The following is a 22,909-nucleotide window of genomic DNA, read 5'->3' as shown; positions in this document are numbered from 1 at the left end:
TCAACATCCAGAAATAGGCACAACTATGTGTGTTTCATGCAAGCTGTCAGAGATGAAGTCGATCCAGCTTTCCATACATAACTCACATGGGTATATTAGTACCTTATAAAGATAGAATCTCCGATAAGAGGTACCTTACAGTAGACTCTAAACCTTCTGCTGGTATCCAGCCCTTAGGGTCGGCACATGACGGACGTGGTTGAAACTAAAAAATCCGGCCGCTGCTTTCTGTCACCATAAGCGCTATACAAATATAACTCCGGAGTTGAGCGTGGAAATTTTATTTGTAATGGTAAAATAAATTTTACTTCTATTAAGTGTTTGACATAGCTCTTTTTGCCTATTTGTTTTTTATACAGCTCGTAAATCAATCACATGACAATTTTGATTTGACAGCAGAAAAACATTTTCAGTGCATGCAAAGTATAGGACAATTGTAGGACTATTCTATCTTCATCTTGGGCCTGATTCATTAAGGATCTTAAATTACATGAAAAAACAGTCAGTATTTAACTTATGTGCAAAACAGAAAACTCATTTGCACCCCTTGCATTGTAACATGGTTTTGTCCAGGAGACTGAAATAAGAAACTTCTCAATTTAAGATCCTTAATGAATCAGGCCCCTTGTGATTAACATATGCACTTCAGCAGGATCCTTTTATGAAAATATTCCATTTAATATTATGGGATCATCGATTTGACTTGAGGGTATACCTGTAATTGTATTGGATTCATTGTCACCCACACATTGATTCATTAACCTTCCATTTTTATTTTTAAATATGGCTGAGTAACTTGTATGACCAGTTTAATTTATCAGTATGACTTTGAACTGGGGAAGTAAAGTAAAATATCTGGAAGAACTAGCACACAGAACACCTATATGTATATGAAGGGTTAATATGCTGGTTTCTTTCTTTGGTTGTCATTCTCCGGACAAAGCCAAGTTCACATGCCGTGTCACTTACATGTGTATAGAAATCATCTAGTTAACAAATATGTTTATTACAGTAATATCTTCACTTTTGTTTAAATTTTACATGTTTATATTAAGATGTTTTTCATTTATTATTACTACTATAGCATTGTCTTTGTTGAGTATTTCCCACTTTGTTAGAGACTCTTATGACAATTCCCAGTGAGTTAAGGTTGAGACTACAGAACTGATATATTATATTTTACCCATATATCCTTTTCAAAGATATGAAGATACCTTACATGGAGTACTCATCAATGTGTCAATATTTTTCCACCTTATCTCTGCCAGGAGGAAGTTAGTAGGTCTGGCTATACCTCTCCTGCATCTCCATACTATTTGATACTGCTTCTCTGACCCTGTTACTGCACTCCACAGAGCACTTTCATAGATTGCTTTTGTGACTGTTACCAGAAGGAGCTGAAAGTCAGGAAGAGCTTTGTAATGTGGGACAAGAATTCCAGAAACCTGCATCACAGTTCAGATTTTATTCAATATGAAGACCATTTTGCAGGCGTTTAGCAGATATATTACTAGCTATTGCATGTTCTCTTCTTGGGGACGCAAAGAAAGGAATTATGTGACATTCTAACATGCGCCTGATGTTTTCATGTGAGAATACTGAGATAGGTAGTAGAGCAATAACTGTTGTGTCTAAGGCTGCCTATTCCTGATCTATATCCCTTCTTCAGCGCTTGGTACTTTTCTTTTAATGACACACTAAGCTGGTTTAGCTGTAAAGTCCCTGTAATCCTCCCGAGAGCCTAATTGCCGGGCACACAATACAGGCATAAGTTGGTTATGCTGAGAACCTGGCAGCTGCTGACTGTCTGTCGTTACAATTACTCTGGTGTGTTTGCACATTTTGTTATGAAGCAGTTATTATGGACCCAAGCCCATGAGAAACAAGAAGCTGTTTGATATGTTCTGAAATGTTACAACTTTATCATCTGATCAATGATGATGAGTCTGTAATGTTCCAGTAGATTCCTTCTATCTCAAATAATGAATGTTGTTCCATTCCTAAATATGAAATCTTCATTATCAAAGCATGGAAGCTTATAGTTCTTTTTCAATAACTTTTACTTAATAGTGCTGTTGCTATTTCATTTTATGGAGTATGTATGCCTACCATTTTCATTAAGGCATACAGACCTGGGTCTACATAACTAATAAGCATGATAGCAGGATCGAATGATACCTTTTTGTTCCACTGTGAAAAAAAACTTTTTTTTGGAAGGAACGGTTCTATTTTATAAATATTATGTATAGTAACATTGACTACTGAAGGCTATAAGAAAGTAGCCAACTGAAAGAGGGGAAAATAATTATATAGATATAAATATACAACTTCTCTCCTAAAATAGATTGTGAAGATTTGTTCTTGTTGTTTTTTTCTTCTGCATATGAAGAGTATATTGTTCCTATTATTCTGTTTGCTTGGGTAGAATTCAAAGTGAGTAGCGAACAATTTAATGCATTAAGTATATAATCGGTATGTGATTGTTTTTGTATTGTCAGAATAAAGAAAACAGCATGTTTAAAGATCTTTTGAAAGCCAACATGGAGAAGCCTGTGAAGTTGGAAGTTTATAACACAAAGACGATGAAAGTACGAGAGCTGGAAGTCACTCCCAGTAACATGTGGGGAGGTCAGGGGCTTCTTGGGGCCAGTGTCCGATTCTGCAGCTTCCAGGGAGCCAATGAGCATGTATGGCATGTGCTAGTAAGTGAACATACATACACCACTGAGCAAACTTGCACTGTACCAGGAAAACCTGATGTAGAATTAATGTCCCACTATTGCTCTGTTTTTTAGGATGTGGAGCCAAATTCACCTGCTGCCTTGGCCGGTCTTCAGGCTTTTATAGATTATATTGTAGGGTCTGATCAGATTTTACAAGAGGTATGTGCATCTTTGTTCATTTACAGAAGTATGATCACTTGAAGCCGCTGTATGCGATAATATAGAGTGCCAACAAAAATCATTTGCCTGTTTAAAAGAGGTAGGTAGCAGGTTTAGATGAAATTATTGAGAGACCCTCCACACACTACCATCAGGGGTTTAGTTTAAAATGACCAAATTCCATAGAAACTTCCATCACCCTGGTTCTCATGAACGATAAACACAAGGTGCTCACATCACTCCAAAATAGCAAAATGCAATAACAAAGTAATTAATTAGACCATGCAATGCAGTAGAAGTAAATTATTGCTCCTCAGGTGTAATAAATATTTTTTAATTAATGTTTGTGTTTATACAAATAATTCTCATGTTTTGAAAAATGTAGACATCTATAGATTAATTATTTACAGTTTACAAAGCAATTGTCTGTTCACACAGAATAATATTTTATTGAACACTGGGAATAACATATAATATAAGAAAAGTATATCTGGTCAATTGTACATAAGTAAAGGATAAGAATAGTTTTAAGAATTAAATCTTAACTATTAATTGTACCTAAAATCCGAGGTCAAGATTCACCTGAACAACTAAATGTTTAATTGGTACAAAGGAGAAATAATTGTATAATTATAAGGTACCTTGTGAATGTAATGTAAATAAATGTATTTAGAGGAGTATATGCTATGCGCCAGGAATACAGAAACCGGTCATAAGCAAAGAGAAACACAACGGAATTAATGATATAATCACATTTTTATGTACAGTCTAAACATTGGTAACTGCACAGCATTTAGGGGACTCAACCCTTTGTCAAGTGCATAAAAGAGGTCACTCCTCACTGAATTTGGAATTTTGGAATCCAATTATTCACGTTGGTTTAGATCGAAAGTCACAAAACATTGCTAATTGAATATTTCCATGGGCAACAAATAGGACTTTACTGGGCATATTGGGGGCACACTGGAATCTTGGCACAAAGCAATAGGATCTGTATACCAATTGTCCACCCATGTAGGTGAGGTGCTATACAGCCAGGTCATTTCAGACATGACTGGTGAACTATTTACATAAAAAAATATCTGCATGAGCCACACCTATGTGTACACTCTGTTGGAATTTGCCTGACACTTCTTTTTGATCCATGTGTTTACACGCATACACTTATGCCTGGGGCTTGTGAGTTAGATCGGAAGATTACCTCACACTCTGGCTGACAGGGGTCATTTTCCAACTGCACTTACCAATGTTCACAAAAGCAAGCTAGTTGATTTTTAGATTGGTTTATTATATGGCATCACAGGCCACATATGCTATGATAGCAGGTCAATTGCCATTATCTGCAGGCATATTGCAGCATGCTTGGCCAACATTACAACTAATGTTTCTGCGTTCAACACACACTGAATGCATTCACTCTCTCCATTGATTGGTTCCCTATCTATTCATACTGCAAGTCTCCTGTTCCCGTGTAAAGTGAGCTGGTTTGATAGCTAATGATCAGTGGTTAATACAGCAGTAGATTAATAAATGTAATCTGTCTTAATTTTAATATCAAATATATTGAGTGAATAAATTCTAACACATGGCTGTTCAGTTAGATTTTGGGTGTGACCAGGTTGTCTGACTGTTCAGCAGAGTACCAAGCTGAATGGACTGAAATGTCAGTGACTGGCTGACCACCTTTTGTAATTTGACAGATGGTTTATTGTGATGTAAAGTCTCCTTATCAGATTTGTAGACACATACCCTGTAATATCTATTGAAAACTTATGCGGAGAATAGGAGTATTTGAAATTGCATGAATAAATATGCTGATTCTATGCTGAATTTGATTTTATTGAGAAGTAATGTGTCGTGTTATTTGCATATTACACTGTTAAGGCTTGGCATTTTGTTTTACTTTCAATATTATTGAAACTGTACAAATACAAAGTTAGTTTCAGACATAAAAGAGATAAAGAAAAGAACCGCTTTAGTATCCACTCTAAGGGGGGAATTCAATTCCCCCCAAAGTACCGCCGCGCTAAAACTATTACCGTTATTACAGTAATAGTGCGCGTAATTACCGTTATTACGGTAATTCTAATGCCAGCTTTTTGCTCGTAGCTCCCTGAGCTGCGAGCAGAAAGCCTGGGTTAATATTACTGTATTAACGGTAATATCTATAACGCGGCGGTATTGAATTCCCCCTAAGGATATATTTTACTCCATATACCTTGCCATCCCCTGTATTGGAAGTAATAAAGTCTGCAAACAATGGATAGCTTTGTGTTGTCCAGTCATTACATTGAAGGCGATGAATAAGGTTTGGTGTTCCAACAAGGACTGAAATTACAACTAGGATTCAGCAGATTGTTGTGTAGTTCTGTCTCAATTTGGTTTCAAACTCTTGATTTTACTAGGCCAAGTGGAACCCAGGGCCAAAAGTACCTTTGCCACCCACTTCCCCCAAACACAATTCAGCTATCACAGGACAATGCAAACAGTATCCCTGTTATGCATTGTAGTGCTCAATCTATACGTTGACATCGAAATATAATTTTATAGGAGCAGCACATCTGCTGCATGTTTTATTATGAATACTAATTGTGTGAGTCTGGGGGGAAGGGGGGTGATCTCAGCCTGTTTAGGAATTCTGTGGGATATTTCCTTGGGTCCCCGTCTCCCCCAGTTACCTGGTACTACACTTATGATGAAAGGAGGGGATGCACTCCCCCTGTGGTAAGTGCGGGTAGCAAGATGACATCAGTACATCCTTAAAGGAAAGGAGCACTTAGCAGTGATTAAGAGCATGGCAGGGTAAGAACACGAATGAACACGCCAGCTGCTGAAATGAGTCGTTGGACAGCGAATAACTTTTTATACCCCAAAATGTATTTTCACCCACATTTATTAATTCAGTTGAACCAGTACCAGGAAATGTAAAATGAGAGAAAAGATTTTAAAACACTAAAGACTTTTAATGTTAAACAGTTTAAGAATGTGCGACGGACCAACATGGGGATGGGCTGGGGGATAGGGTAAGTCGAGGCTGATAGACGAGGCAATAAAAAGGGACTACAAGTTGGCAGGCTGGGCTTAGAGCAAGTAGGTCCACTGTAAAGGGGTCTCTAAGCACTTCATCCTCTTTTGGATTCCCAGGCCTATTACTGTGCACCAAGCTGTCTCAGAGGAAATCACGCACATTTATTTCTACCAGGACATTGAGCTGTGCAGTAATAGACCCGGCCCATACAGTAAGCAGGGGGCAGGAGGGCAAGCATGTGTGCAGCAGGAAACTGTAGCCCTATTGTAACCTAAGTGACCGCATGCTGCTTCTCTATGGCAAAAGGCAGTGCGTGACCCATAGTGCGGAGGAAAAGAGGTCCCTTTGTGGCCTATGAGAAGAAGAGCCCGCCAAAGAGATAGTAAGGGCCTTGATCCTCACACTGACTCCCACAGCATGTTGTGCCCCCGGGCGGCTGAACAGTCATACAGTGCATTCATCTGGCTCTGTTTATAGAGGCTGTACGGCATTAGCATATAGCTATAGACTGCTTCACAATACTAATGTAATTATCGCTTCCATTCTGAAGCAACCATAAGGGCAGTACCTTATTCTGTATGGGGAAAAAATGTGAGGGTGTCTCAAGTATCTGATTGTAACACTCATTATTTGTGAAGTTCAGTAAGGTAATATTTCTGTGATTATAGCCATATTGCCTGTAAAACTTCTTAGTAACTTACTTTGTACAAGTTATTATCACATAAGTTTCTGGATCCAGATATTTAATGAATTCTTCTATATTTGTTAGGAGGTCTTAACAGTGAAGCCTCTGTAAGTAATAAATATATCCACAACATGTAAATTACTTTGGACAGTGGTGTTTTAGTTAACATGTCACCCTTGTCATTCTTGTCTTGCTTGTTCCGTTCTAGTCAGAAGATTTCTACGCCTTGATAGAATCGCATGAGGGGAAACCATTAAAGCTGCTTGTCTACAACACAGAGACTGATTCCTGTAGAGAGGTGTTTGTAACCCCTAACGGAGCATGGGGTGGTGAAGGAAGGTACCAAATTTTGTCTTGTGTGTGTCTCTGTATGTTTCTAGAACTTCCATAGTCTTGGCTATATTTTGGTGAAAATAGATGAGGTTGTGAGAGGTTTCTAGGAAGCAGTCACTTGACACAAATTTGCTGTTTTGCTGGCATTATGATTATATACAGTATATAGTATATGGCTCACATTAAGCAGAAATATAACCATCCTGCTGCATTTACTCCTATAGCCTGTGAAATATCAGCTTATTGATCCATTTCTGTATCTGAATTTTCGTAAAATGTTCTGCAACATTCACCTCAAAGCAAGGTCTGTACTGTTCTGCCCTCACCATATTATTATTATTATAATTATTATCGTTTATTTGTTAGGCGCCACAAGGTATCCGCAGCGCCGTACATGGTACAAACAGTAGACTATACAGGGTAAAACAATACAGAACAATAAACACAAAGTACCAGAACTTCAGAAACTCCAGGCAGGCAAATACTGTAAAGACGGAGCGGAAGAACAGGTGTGGAGACAGGAGGGGAGAGGGGCCCTGCTCATACGAGCCTACATCCATAATCTGTAGATGACCATTAGCCACCACACTGCATGCAATGCAAATGAAGAGGAATTTGTGTTTGAATATTTGCTGTAGGTTTTTACATTTTGCATTAATTTATACATATGCCGTAAAATATGTTTTGAGAAGGCAAAGCTACTTGTATATGCACGGGATAGTTTTATCAGCCTACAGACTGTATCCATTATCTCCATAGTTCACTTTAAAGACTATTTATGTTATAATAAGTTAGGGATATTTTTTCACTTGATTTGTTTTTTTGTGTTTTTTTTTTTGTATTGGTGAGTTGGAGATTTTACAGTTGTTACTATAACAAAAAAGAGTAAACTACTTGACATTATCAATTGCTGATTTAACTAAAGCATTTGTTATTTCTAAATTTAGGTTTTGGTATTTCTTGTATTTGTAAATACATCATGAAATATAAGTGACGTTGACTGGCCTAGGATATGAGATGATGTTTTGGTGCTCTCTTTTAGCTTGGGATGTGGTATTGGATATGGTTACCTGCATCGGATTCCCTTACAGCCTGTTACGCCAAGGCAAGATTTTGAGATTAAACCCCCTTCACCATTGCCACCTGAGCAAGAGCCTGTTTTGCCACCAACTAACGGATATAGCGAGGTAGGAGGCTACATCAATGTATTGTGTTTAATCTGTTAAATATAGAGAAGATTTGATTAGCCACCTATTAACCAAGCACAATGTGTCCGCATGATATTTAAGGTAGTGATCTTCACTCATTTATATTCTCACATCATAGAGGTGCTTTCATCACCGTAAATGCCATTTTCTGTGTCACAATACATGGCAAGATAATTTAATTGGCCCCGTAGAGTAGTGTCAAACATCCGTGTTACAAAAATAAAACTCCTAGTTATTTCTCTGCTTTGGAATCACTGTGTGTACAGTCTTTACAAAGACCCTTGGACAACAGTAAGTGCTCACTAATTATCTCTCTGCTCTTGTCACACCATTAGCCTGGCCAGCCAGCATATATGGATGCTTAGACCAAAAATGTATTCGTCAACAATAGATCATTTTTTGCATAACTTTATCTATATTAAAATAAAATGACAAGCATACCCACATGTTATCTTTGTTTTAATGATTAAGTCATTTAAAATTATAATGGTACATCTTCCTATCTTTATGTTCTACTTTAAAGCTACACTATGACCTGGACATTACAGCTCTGCCCTCTCTTGGAGTCTCTGTGCTACTATGTGCAGCTATTTTTCCCTGGCCTTGGTGATTAGCGTTGCAGACTTGACTGTAGGACAATTTGGAGGGGGTGTTGGTTTAAGAGCCAGTGAAAAGCTGCCATCACAGACACTGCAGCTTTTGATTGGTCCTCCCGCTCACACCCCTACTCTGCAGCCAATTTAAAGGTGGTAGTGTAGCTTTCAGAGAAACTTTTAATGAACCTTTTATCACTTGTGTTGGGATGATATACTGGGAAATGAATAGCATAAATATTTGCCTGTCACTTCAAACTGAAAGTAATTCAGTGCTCCTCTCTTTCTACTGCCAGCTTTAAATACAGACCAGAACTGGTGGTGTGGTGAGGTTGGCATGTAAAGAGGGTGACATACATTGGGAGTAATACATTTAGATGTACTTTAATGAAAAAGATCTACATAATGGTATGCAAATTTGACATCATAAGTAGGGTAGTAATAAAAAGAAAGGACTCTTTTTTTGGGGAAAATGCTTCTAGTTTATGAATGGTAAAGTTTTCTTTTCTCTCTCTCTTGTCAGGCTCCTCTCCTGGCACCAGAAACACCCACTGACACAGCAGATGAAGCTCTCATGTTGGCGGAAACGCAGGCACAGGTTGCACATGTCAATCCCCAGGAACATGCACTTGTCCTCCCACCACCTGTGCAGAGACTAGTAGATCCAGGTATTAAAGGCTTGGTTGATAACAAAAATATTCCTCAGTATATTTTAATATTTAATATAATGACGTCTTCAATCAAACGTGTCAAGCATCTTGTGCCAATGTTTCAGGCAGCTAATGACTATCTTCATTCTGAGTTCTAAAGAAGGTCACTAGCTGAGCAAAACCTTACCTTTGATTTAAAGACCTGTAAGTGTGTGTTTATATTCCACAAACAGTCCCTCTTCCTCCACTCCCACCTTCGCTTTCTCTCCTCCACCCCCTGGTTCTCTGTAAGCTCCGCTAGTGCATGATGTGACTTGTCCTTAAAGCAGCACCTTGGCATGATTTAATGGGCAACTGCAAATCTGGAAGAAAAAGAAGGCCATGGCTCTGCATAAATGTAGATTTTATTGGCCATTGTGGTTATTTCAAGCTAAATTGGCCAACCATTGACCAACTTTTTGTGGCTCTGACAAAACATAGTTCTAAAACAGCACGTGTCTTCAACTCGACCTCAAGAATCCCCATCATACAATATTTTTATTATTTCCCTCTGTGGGGACAGGTCATATAATTATTTCTGTCACAGAGATTTGCTAGCCATTACATGAAAATCCTCAAAACATAACAATTTTGTATTTGAGTAACTGAGTTTAAAAGCACTGTAGATTACCAAATATGATCAGATAGAAGATGCTTGAATGGAAACCGTGGTTAGCCGATGACCTTTATCTTTGCATGTGTGAGGTTAGCAACAGTAGTAAAGTTTCTAAGAACCCTAGTTCTTTATTAAGGGTTAACCCTTCCCACTCATCTTACTTCATGGTGTAAAACCGCCAAGGACTCCTCCACATGGAAGTCTGTAATACTACAGGAACAAGTGCAGGCAGGATGCACACATCCATGTTAAACTAATCGTCTCATGAAGAGGACTTTGTTGTCCCTTGGAGGACAATAAAGCAGTGCAGAGTGAGCCATCTGTTTAATACATCCTGCCTGATCCTGAGGTTACCAACCATCTCAGACCTCAACAGCAAGATCTGCCCATTTTGGTCCAGGTTTACTTCATAATAGATCACGCAACAATAGGTCCAACAAGTGGATCACAGTATGTGAGTAAAGAATATTTAATACATTTACTTGGTCTTTTTCACATTAGGGTTCCCAGACAATGCTAACCTTCCAGTGCCTGAGGTTCCAGACATCACAAAACTGCTAGATGTGACATCACCAGCCTTCCTTAACGTGACACCGGATCTGCCCAGAGGAACAGACAAGATTCTGAGCGCTGAAGAGCTGAACGCTTACATTGGTACGCACTGTATGATGAAATTACTAGTCATGTAGTGTACTTACTGACCCAAGATGACAGAACAATAGGAGAGTGTCCTGTTCTCCCATTCAGCTTTCTCTATCTCTGTCCACCACACTTTGACCACTGGCCAGTGAAAGTGCTGACCATTATGTTAACCCCCTCCTGGTGGGGCTTTAGTTAACACACGTAAAAAAGAACATTTATGTAGCACTGCACAACATGCACTCTGCCAAACTTACGTTTCTGTTTCAGCACCAGACCTGTAGTACTGTCAGAGTGAACAGTGAGGACAAGTCCAATTTTGCCTCACCAGCTAAGATCTGAACCCTCTCTGTTTGTATTCACATAGAAGCTTTTCAGTGAATTTGCAGTTCAGTGTCTTGTTTTGATAATAGTTGTTGCTGTGTTATGTCTATGGGTAGTATCGTGTTATAGGCAGTAACTAAATAGGCCATAAGCAAAAGTTATTCACTGATAAAACAAAGAATCAGAGCAAAATATAACCATAAATAAAATACTGATGTTTTTCTGCATCTCATATATTTTGAAAAATGTGAAAAATAAAAAAGCTCAGTTATTAGTGTTACCTTTATTTCCCCTTGTGTAAAATTATTCAGCACTGTCTTTCCATTCATGTTCCCTGAATCAGAGGTTGACTTGTAAATTGGCTTGTTGTGATTTCATCTGTCGGACTACACAACATCATCTGAAACAAATTGGGCAATCGGAGAGAACAATGACTAGAATGAGTATTCCCATAGTCCATCAGTTTTAGTGCTATCTACTTTATAGTTTATGATGCACTCACTTAATTCCACCTGTCTATAGGGCTAAGTCCTCACAGTACCATCATTAAATCAGCCCCATATATTGCTATGCCATTTGTTTTATATGATTTGCTCCATGAACATTTTCTTGGAAAGAAAACTTCACCCTAATTATGAGTAGGTTTGTTCCCACTTTTTCTATAGAGTTTGTGAACCATGGCAATGTAGGCTTCAGTAAGTTACATATTCTGTGTATTTATAATATGAATATTTTCATATAGTTGTCTCTCTTGAGATACAATGAAAAGTCCCTAAACATCAGTAAAACAGAATGAAAATACACAGATTATACCTAGTTATGCCTTATATTACACACGTTTTCTGAAGAACACTGAAGTGATGACATCAGAACTCAAAGATCATTTAGATATTATGTATTATACATTGTTGTCAAACTAACTTCTATAATGTAATTTCAAGCTTTTTCTCTTCCAACAGTTGGGTTCTGTAACACATCTGTAGGTGAACTGACAATCTCTGTATTTCCTTTGTAACAGAACAAGTCCCGGTGTCGGAAGGACCGTCCCTTGATATCCCTATATCGCACTCTGGTTTGGATCATGCTCTTGTTGAGCACAACTCTTTAATCTCGTTTGAGGACCCGGTGAGCATCCTCTCTGAAGCCTCTCCAGAATGTGAGCCCCTGGCTGAAGAGGACAATACGACTGTCTCATCAGTACAAAACATGAATATCGCTGAGGATTCTGCAATAGAAGAAGTTGAAACAGAAGAAAACTAGAAACCAAAAGACAGTGAATCTTAATAGTCCTTGCAGAGTCGATCTATTTTCCACTACCGAGTGGTTGCAAATGCATGCCGGCTAACCACAGAATGGTTCAAATTCTTATTTTATTTTTTTAATTTTAAACAAAACTCCAAGCTTTTTATGCAAAGAATAGATTTTAATTACTGATCTATTTATGCTGAATGGATCTGTCTCCCAGGTCATAGAATGTGTGAAATCTTCATAGGCTCCAACCAGTCATCAACGTATGTATGTTAAAACATCAGATCACGTATCTTTATACATGTTGCTTGACTATGCATATAATGACACCAGAGAATTGATATTAACACTCTTCCTTTTTTTGTCGGTGACCATGGTGATAAAAATATTGTATATTTCAGAGTAAACGTATCTGAGCAGTCTGTCAGGGCATGAAAATAATCCTGTGAGAACCAAATTGAGTGGGAAAGTTTATTCTGTTTAAATCAAGACACTATCTACGTTTTTGTTTGTCTTTCAATTTCAATTTATAGAATTTTAAGAAAGTCTTCAGGGTTTGGTTAAGTAATTTTTTAACTGTTGTGTTAATAATTGAAATAATTAAGTTTAAGATTGTTTTAATTGAAAAAACACACAGACCGTTATAGTGCAAAACTAGAGATTTTTTTTTTGCACCTTTTATAAATAAATAATATTAATAGCATAAAGAATTAAAGTGCCTATAAACTATATAACAAAATGTTTGGCAGAACTCTTGGGAATTTGCTGTATCGTTTTGGGAAACCATTTAATTTTCTTCATACGTGCTTTAGGTTTTCTGGGAGAAAGCCTGTTCTAGTTTCACTACACTAGATATACCATTGGTTATTAGAGCCTCATTATCCAATAGGATGACTAGGCTCAGGGCCTGAGGGTTTAGGAAGAGAACAATGTTTTTGGAGGTGCAACATTGTGACAGAGAGAGGAATAAATTGAAATGTATGTTAAAATATAAGAGAATAGTTGTTCCCCAAAGTAAAAAGAAAGAAAATTTAGTAAGGTTTCAATTTTGATGTATTTGATTGGTAAAGGCTGGTCAATGAGTCATCCTTGGGTGGGCACTTGAGAATAAGCGAGTAGGAGAGACAAGGATAGCGATTGGCATGAACGTGACAGGCCCCCTATCTTCACCCTCCATAGTGCTTGATCTGCCTCAGTTCTGCTATACAGTTCTGAATTTAATTAAAACAAAATGCGCGACAAAGATTTCCGTGACCCTTTTAAAAAAGAGAAATGAAGCTGAGTTTTGAAAACATGGGAACATAAACATTGGTTGGGAGGTGTTAAGTAAGCCGTACGCAGTTAGGATAGGTTCGTTTTTACCTACCGCCTATTAGCCTGGCGTAGAAGGGGACACACTCATTGCTTCGTAGACACTGAAGCAATGATTGTGCATAGAGAGCAACTTGTCTCTATGTGTTTTTCTTCAGTGAGTACAGCCCTGCAGTACATACTGCTGATGTATTTATTGTCTAGCTGTGTTTATGTGGTGGTGAGTGCACCTGAGTAGTTCTATCCTTTTCATATTAATGTGATTTTAATTTTATAAGATAGATGATCACTTTTAAAAGATCCTTTGATGCTGTCATAGCTGCTTTTATATGTTTATAAAAACATGTTTACAGATGAGACTCAAAAACTACAATTCATCAATATATAGTCTATGCAGGTTCTCTAGGAAGCTTTCTGCGTGTTTCCTCACCAGGTACTCTGTATTTCAAATGTGTATAAATATTAATTATTTCAGCTTTGACTTTTTTTTTTGTACCAGGTCAGCCTGATTTTATATTGTATTACTCCAAATATGTGCTATAGATGTCACTGTATAACCCTCTGCATTGATCTCTGGTAAATACTAAGCAAATTAGGCAAATTTTCCCCAGTTAGGTACTCGAAGAAAATAAATTATGTGGCAACTAAACCCAAATGTGTAAACATTCATGCATGTCTCACTGTGTGACTCTCCACTGCAACCTTTTTAAACAGTGAAATAATGGGGTATTTTCTTGCACCTTTATCAAAAACAGAAAAATACAGATTACCACCATTACCAAAAGGCAGATGACTTACTAAAACAGTGATAGGCTACCCGATACACTTCAGGGGCCACACGGTGTGGCCCTCTAACCTTCAATACCCTTACTCTCCATGATGAGTTAAAACATTACATTTAATTAAAGAGACACTTGACTGTAATAACATTTTGTCAGGCATTTTATTGTCAGGTAAACAAGTGTTACAAACTATTACAAACAAATCTGACATCAAAGTATGAGGAGCCCAGAGGTCTGCATGTGGCCCATCACTACTAAAACTTCTGTAAAGGAGTAGTGGAGAAGTTACTCACAGCAACCAATCAGATTATAGCAATCTTATATTTAGAAAATGATAGCTAGTATCTGTTTAGTTGCTATGGGCATTTTAATAATTACAAGGGGAGTAGAGGGGTGATGGGGAGATATGTGAGAGGGGTCTGTATTATGTGTGTTCCACCTGGCGATACTAGACATGGGCTGAACAGGACACCTAGGGGGACTAGGTGTTACTTGCATCCTCTACACATCTGTGCAGTCCACATCTGAGAGGAATGCAATGCATCATAATATGATATACCAGGATACATTAATACGTGCACCTCGTATTGTGCTAAAATGCAAACATTTAAATGAGACTGGAGGAGAAAGAGCATTTAAATGGACATTCTCTGGTTAGCAGACGGCCTCAGAGCACAAGGGGAGACCTGTACAGGAGGTGTTGGTAATCTTATATTTCAATGGGATGGCTTTTGTATCCTCCAGGAATATCTGATACGTTAGGCACATTTATTTCTGCTGAAATATTCATGATATAAAACCATTAAAACACACAAAAGACACATGTAATAAAGACAGTTTGATGTCCCCTCACTATAATTATTTTAAGACATAAATGATGCTTGAATAACAAAACCTGAAAAGTCTAAATTAATGCGGGGGATAACATATAAGTGCCTAAGATTTTGAAGTCATTTTTTATAACATAATCTGCAATAAACATTTTGTAGGCACAGCCCCATTATCCAGCGGTAATTCCTAGAAGCAGAAGCACATCTATATACGCTGGGCGCCAAATATGCAAATTAAAGGCATCTTTACACTCTCATAAATTACCCTTTGTGTCATAGTTTGAAGTGTTTTCTTTGGTAAATATGAGTTGTCTAAGTGTAATGACTTTAACTGACCGATAGTGTAATTCTGGTTAATGCTAGATTAATATGTATATCATGTTTTGGGTTGTAAATTGTAAGGTACAATGTGGGGTGGTTGGTTATTCCAGCATGCAGTTCTTAATGCATATATTAGATGTTAAAGAATATGGTTTTATACATATTTTGAAGTTTTAGGTGTTACCATGGGTTAATTTTGTAATGCTATTATTTTTTTTTTTTTTTTGCATCATCACATTGCACTGCAGCAATTTGATAATCTGTGCTATATATAATGAAATATCTAACCATATTTACTGTAGTGCTATATGCTTGCATTGGTATATTTATTCATTCACCATCAGAGGATACTGTAGGCAGAATATATTTCTATAGAACTATAGTTTTCTTGTACGGTTCATTTCCAGACAATAATAAAGGTTTGCGTAACAAAACTTAAGAGAACTTATATTTCGTCAGAAGAATTATTGTGCTTTCTATAGCTGATGCTCCCTACACCTAAGAGAGAGCCTTAAATATATGAGGATGCCATATACAAATGCTTAATATCGGCTGTGGATCCTGTCTTATGTTCACAGAAGACCTGAGTCTCCGAAGCCAACACTGCATTTGCATCAAGATACAGCGTTTGAAGTTTTCTCCAGGTGTAAGGAGCATTGGGGTGTAATATTAAAATATATATATATATATATATATATATATATTATTGTGTAAACTCACTCACACAGTGCACAGGCATCTGGCTCAAATTAACTTTATTGATACAGAAGCAGTGAGGGTGGCTTTTCCATGATATTGAATAAATAATAACTAAGTAAAATCTGTTATGTACTATTTGACGTAAGGACTGGAGGATGTTAATTATGTCCTTTTTCACATGACTGTAGCTATATATAATAAATACATTATATTCTTAAAGCTTTAAATACATGGGCAGATGCTATTTGAAATAAAAGTGACTGCAAGCTTATTATAGAAAAAGAAATTAGATTCACCCTGTAAAATATTGTAACATTTTGATTTGATTTTAGGACTAGTGCATTTAGGTGACTATGTCCTATTTTGGCCTCTGTTCCTTGTACCCTGCAGCAAACAGAACTTAAAGTAGGAATCATTGGGATCACTATACAGTGTCCACATATGAACTTAAGTTCATGTTAATTTTGTTTTACACACTCTATGTTTACATCTAGCTTCCAGTTCAAGGAGCCTTACTGCATTTTAAGTTCTCGTGGTGCTTTGTTCATCAGTGTTCAAGTATTTTTCTTGACTCCCATCATATTCTGATTTGGGGTTATTCCATTTATCAATGCTACACAATTGAACACTCGGCTTAAAGACAAGTAGGCTTTATTAGGATTGCAGGAAGAGCAGTTATTCAAATTATGACATTACAAGCTTTCCATCTTATTCGTTTGCTGTCCATATTCATCATAACACTATCTGCGAGTATGCATCCCACTGTATTTTTTTTTAATATGTTCCTACCTCTGGGATAGCTTATTACTGATGTCCTGTAATAAAAATATTTTTTTCTGATACTAAATTTGTGTTTTGTTGTAATCTTAGCAAGGCTTTGGGAAAAAAAAAAATGTATATAATATATTTTAGTGTGTGTATATGTATATGTATATATATATGTATATATATATAATATACAAATGTGCAATATTCTGAAGACGCAGTGTTTTTTTATTCTTTTGTGAGATCAGTCAGATGTGTACTGTGATTACGCCCACTGTCATGGGTAAGAGCATGGCTTAGCACAGTGGTAGGCTGGCATATTTTAGCTGGGGGGGGGGGGGTGAGGAGACGAGACTCTGCTCAGCAGCCGATTAGGAACATTTTATAAGAAAATAAAATGCAGGTAGCCCAGTGACCCAGTCAAAGGTAGCCCACTATGCCCCCCAGTGTCTTCTTCTTTAGAGAAGCTTCTTGATGTTCTTAGGACTCAGAGACCAGAAAAGCACCAGTTGTTATCTCAGGATGTCAGCATCTCTTTTTAGGAAGAGGGAGAACGCCTGGGTGACTTTGACCAGGAGGATTATGTGGGATTTGAAAACAAATCTTTTGTAGGTCAGGGCATTGACAGACTGGTCATAGCAGTATGACAGGCTCTGGATATGATGATTCTCAGTCTGAGTCTGCATTGTGTAAAAGAAATAAAGAATTGTTCCTTTCCCTTCTTCTTTTCACTTATCAAAGCTCATAGGGGAAGCCTGGGATAAGCGTGATAAAAAATTTATTCCTAGAAAATTTCCTTTGGCATATCCTTTGCCCGCAGCAGAAATTTCTAGATGGGAGCAACCGCCTAAGTGTATTATCCGGTGGCTCGCCAATGTAAATCCACTACTCTTCCTGTTTCGGGTGTAGCTTCACTTAATGATGTCATGGACAGGAAATGCAAAAAAATCCATCTCGGACGCTCCTTGGCATGGGTTTGCAAGGTTGTGGAAAAAATGAGTGGAACAACTTTTGGAGGGACTGCGGTCTGACTGTCTTAAATCTGAATTGCTCCTGATGGCTTAACATCTTAAAGAAGCGTCCGAATATCTCTGATGCAGCTCTGGACGGCATGTCTACCAGTTCTAAGATGTCTGCTTTAGCGGTGGTAGCTAGCCAAGCTCTTTGGCTTTGTTCATGGGACGCGGATATAGAGTCCAAGATGTCTTTGGAAGCCCTGTCATACAACGGCACTTTTGTTTATGGCCCTGAGCTGGACAGGATGATCTATCAGGCTAGAGGAGGAAAGAGCCCCTTTCTCCTGGTCAAATCTAAGGATGAGAGGTTCTGATCCTTTTGGACATCTTTTCGCACAAAACTCTCTTCTTCCAGGGGTCACCCAGTTCCAACACATGAATGTCAACGGAGAGGAGGACGGATCTGGGCGGCGAAACGCCCAGCTCCTAAGTCCACCAACAAGCAGTCGGCATGACGGACCTTTCTCCCTCGCAGTTCTGACTGAGATAGGAGCCTGTATTTTGTTTTTCTGGGATGTATGGAGAACCTCCACCTCGGATCAGTGGGTTACCGGTATCAAAGAGAGAGGTTACATCCTGGATCTTCAGGGGCATCCACCAAAGAGATTTTTTTCCCACTGGCTTTCCAAAGGAAAAGGACACCTGGTTGACTTTCAGAAAGGTTCTCTTTTCTTCTTTCCTTAGGAGTTATCATTCCTGTCCCAGAGCAAGAAAAGACGCAGGGCTTTTATTCAAATTTCTTCCTAGAACAGAAACCAGACCGATCGTTTTGACCCATCCTTAACGTGAAGTCCTTGAACACCAGTTTTTGGGTGGACACTCAGATCACTCAGGATCAGTCATTCAGGGCATCAATAGACATCAAGGATGTGTATCTACATATCCTGAGCTGGGAAAGACACTACAATGTACTCAGATTCGTGATTCAAGATTCTCATTTTCAATTCAGAGCCCTTCCGTTCGGTCTGGCACTCACACCTCGTGTTTTTAAAAAGGTAATTGCAGTTATTTTGAGATCTCGGGGAATAACCATTTTATGGTACCTAGACGATCTCCACTTCCAGAGGATGACTTTGGAATTAAACAGGTGGATTTTGAATTTACCCAAGTCCAGTCTGGTTCCGTGCCAGAGGATGGATTTTCTGGGCCTGATCTTCAACACAAGGGAACACAAGGGAACAGAAGGTCTTTCTTCCGGAGGACAAAATCAGAGGTCTCCAACCATTAATGAGGCGAGTACTTGCCATCCAACTTCCATCAATTCTACTATGTATGAAGTTGATGAAACAAATGGTTTCCACCTTTGAAGTGGTACAGTATGCCAGGTTCCACTCTCAGATGTTTCAACTGAATATCTTGAGGAAGTGGTCGAGATCCAACCTCCACTTGAACTCCCAGCTCATTTTCCTTTTTTTTTTACCAGATACGCGTTTGTCTCTGAAATGGTGTTTGAGAACAGACAATTTATTAAGGGGTCGTCCATTCACCATCCTTGACTGGACGCCGGTCTCCTGGGATGTGGTGCGGTAACATTGTACCTTTGTCATGCTACCCATTAAAGTTCTGCAGCTTAGAGCAGTGATGAATGCCCTAGTGAGAGCTCAGTCATTTTTACAAGGCTAGGCTGTCTGTATTCAATCAGCGAAAGTCACGACGGTGGCATACATTAACCATCAGTGGGTAACCATAAGCTCCCTTGCGATGAGAGTCCTTCTGAATCCTGTCTTGGGCAGAACGGTTTCTGCCAGCAATTCCCGCAGTGTATATTCCAGGAGTAGAAAATTGGAAGACAGTCTTTCTAAGCAGGTGCTCCTACTTTCAGATGTAGTAGTCTCTACATCTGGAAGCATTCAGTCTGCTAACAAGAAGGTGGGGACAGGCAGAGGTGACCATGATGACCTCCTGACACAACAACAAAGTGCCCAGGTTCTCTTCCAGAACCAGAGACCCATTCATCATCATCATCTATTTATATAGCGCCAACATATTCGATAGCGCTTTACAATTGGGGACAAACATAATAAACTAATAAACAAACTGGGTAAAACAGACAAAGAGGTGAAAAGGCCCTGCTCGCAAGCTTACAGTCTATGGGATAATGGGAGATTGACACATGAGGTTAAGTCTACATTTTGCATTTTGGCCCAGCCAGGCTGCAAAGGTAAAAGTGACTCATAGGCTAAATGATCCTGTCCCACAACAATGTTGGTCAGGGGGTAGTTGTCTTGTGTGAAATTGTGTAACAGACGGTAATAGGCTAAGGTAGTGAGCTTAAGAGGGTGGTTGAGGAATATTATAAGCTTGTCTGAAGAGGTAGGTTTTCAGAGAACGCTTGAAAGTTTGTAGACCAGAGGAGAGTCTTATTGTGCGAGGGAGAGAATTGCATAGAGTGGGTGCAGCCCCAAAAAAGTCCTGTAACCGGGAATGGGAGGATGTAATGAGGGTGGATGAGAGACGCAGATCTTGTGTAGAACGGAGTTGGCGAGTTGGGAGATATTTTGAGACAAGAGAGGCGATGTATGTTGGTGCAGCTTTGTTGATGGCCTTGTAGGTTAGTAAAAGTATTTTTTATATTGGATTCGGTAGAAAACAGGCAGCCAGTGTAGAGACATACAGAGTGATTCAACAGAGAAATAACGATTTGCAAGGAAAATCGGTCTTGCCGCAGCGTGCAAAATAGATTGTAGGGGTTTGAGTCTGTTTTTGGGAAGACCAGTAAGGAGGGAATTTCAATAGTTAATGCGGGAGATAAGTGCATGAATTAAGGTTTTTGCAGTGTGTGTGTGAGATATGTGCGAATTCTGGAAATGTTCTTTAGATGTATGTAGCATGATTTAGATATAGAGTCAATGTGGGGAACAAAGGATAGGTGTGAGTCAGCGAGCTTGTGGCGTGGGATTTATGGTCATGTTATCAACAGAGATAGAAATGTCAGGTATGCTCTTGTTGGTGGGTGGGAATATTATTAACTCTGTTTTAGAAAGATTAAGTTTGAGTTGGTGAGAGGACATCCAAGATGGTATGGCAGAAAGACAGTCAGTTACACAGAACAACACAGATGTTGAGATATCAGGAGAGGATAGATAGATTTGGGTATCATCCGCATAGAGATGATACTGAAAGCCAAAGGAACTTATTAGATTTCCAAGAGAAGCGGTATAGATAGAGAACAGCAGAGGACCTAGCACGGAGCCTTGTGGTACTCCAACTGATAAAGGAAGTGGAGCAGAGGTGGCTCCAGAGAAATTAACAGTGAAAGAGCGAAGAGAGAGGTAGGATGAGAACCAGGATAGAATAGTGTCTTGAAGACCTAGGGATAGCACCGTTTGTATGAGAAGAGAGTGGTCAACGGTGTCAAATGCAGCCGAGAGATCCAGGAGAATTAGGAGAGAGTAATGGCGTTTAGTTTTAGCAGTGATCAGATCATTGACAACCTTAGTCAACGCAGTCTCTGTGGAGTGTCGAGAACAAAAGCCAGACTGAAGAGGATCCAACAGGTTGTTTGCGGGAAGAAAGCGTGTGAGGCGAGTGTAGGCAAGTCTCTCTAGAAGCTTGGAGGGGCAAGGGAGCTGAGAGATGGGACGGTAATTTGAGAGAGAGTTTGGGTCTGAATTTATTTTTTTAGAATAGGAGTAATCGCTGCGTGCTTGTATAGTGATGGAAAGATGCCAGTAGAGAGTGAGAGATTACAGATTTGAGTTAGAGGTCAAATGAGCACAGGAGAAAGGGATCTACCAATTTGCGAGGGAATAGGATCAAGAGGACAGGAGGTAGAGTAGGAAGATAAGAAGAGAGTAGAAATTTCCTCTTCCTTTGTGGGGTCAAATGAAGAGAGGGTGTCAGAGGGTAGTGGGAAGGAATTGAGCTAATTGCTTGTCCAGGAAGAGGATACCATTTCTAATCTGATCTTATCAATCTTGTCCTTGAAGTAGGAAGCAAGATCCTGAGCACTGATAGTAGATGGAGGGTTCGGGGTGGGAGAATTGAGAAGATATTTAAATGTATTGAAAAGGCAATTGGGGTTAGAAGCCTGAGCATAGATAAGAGATTGGAAGTATGTTTGTTTTGCAGTATCCAGAGCATTTCTATAGGAGTGGTAGACAGAAGTATATGTGAAGAAGTCATTAGAGGTGCGAGATTTACGCCAGTGACGTTCTGCTTTACGGGACAGTTTTTGAAGATTTTGTTTTGCTTTAGTGTGCCACGGTTGACATCAAAGTCGACGTGTAGTATGTAGTGTTGCTGGAGCCACTTGATCAAGGGCCGTTGCTAAGGTTTGGTGAAAATGAGGTACTGCCATCTTAGGGGATGAGAATGTAGAGATAGGGGATAGGTGTTGGAGGTGGAAAATTGTTGAAGATTAATAGAATTAAGATTTCTGCGGGTATGAGGAGGCTTGGTAGAGTTAGACAGTAGAGAGGTTAGAGCAGTTGGGGTGAGTGTGTAGCTGATAAGGTGATGATCCAAGAGGGGGAAGGATGTGTTAAGAAAATTAGAAACTGAGCATAGTCTAGATAAAACAAGATCAAGGCAGTGGCCATCCTTATGAGTAGATGATTCAATCCACTGGGAGAGGTCAAGTGAGAAGGTTAGTGAGAGTAGTTTGGAAGCCGCTTTGGAAGGTGGGTTATCAATGGGGATGTTGAAATCACCCATGATGATGGTGGGGATGTCTGAAGATAAGAAGTGAGGGAGTCATGCAGAGAAATCCTCAATAAATTGTTGGTGTGCTACAGGGGGATGATAGATCACCGCAACACGTAGAGAGAATGGATTAAAAATGCGAATAGCATGTACTTCAAAAGATGTGAACGTGAGTGATGGGACATTTGGTAGAACTGTAAAGTGCACTGTGGGGAGAGAAGTAGTCCAAACCCACCTCCTTGCCTGCCTTCAGCTCTGGAGGTGTGGGTGAGATGGAGGCCACCATGTGAAAGTGC

At 39.0% G+C, this 22,909-nt stretch overlaps 1 protein-coding gene across 1 annotated transcript in view; it reads left to right on the top strand.

The window, feature by feature from the left end:
• Nucleotides 1–17,035, top strand: part of GORASP1 (golgi reassembly stacking protein 1) — a 32,367-nt gene extending 15,332 nt beyond the window's left edge. Inside the window, exons 3-9 of the mRNA XM_075212172.1 lie at nucleotides 2,499–2,702; nucleotides 2,796–2,882; nucleotides 6,804–6,934; nucleotides 7,971–8,115; nucleotides 9,253–9,397; nucleotides 10,536–10,688; nucleotides 12,016–17,035. Of these exons, the coding sequence (XP_075068273.1) occupies nucleotides 2,499–2,702; nucleotides 2,796–2,882; nucleotides 6,804–6,934; nucleotides 7,971–8,115; nucleotides 9,253–9,397; nucleotides 10,536–10,688; nucleotides 12,016–12,257 (1,107 nt within the window). The 3' untranslated portion in view covers nucleotides 12,258–17,035. The remainder of the gene's footprint in view (nucleotides 1–2,498; nucleotides 2,703–2,795; nucleotides 2,883–6,803; nucleotides 6,935–7,970; nucleotides 8,116–9,252; nucleotides 9,398–10,535; nucleotides 10,689–12,015) is intronic.
• Nucleotides 17,036–22,909: the final 5,874 nt, after the last annotated feature.

Source organism: Mixophyes fleayi, chromosome 5 (genome assembly GCF_038048845.1).
Source record: "Mixophyes fleayi isolate aMixFle1 chromosome 5, aMixFle1.hap1, whole genome shotgun sequence".
NCBI lineage: Eukaryota > Metazoa > Chordata > Amphibia > Anura > Limnodynastidae > Mixophyes > Mixophyes fleayi.
This window is presented reverse-complemented; position numbering and strand designations above follow the sequence as displayed.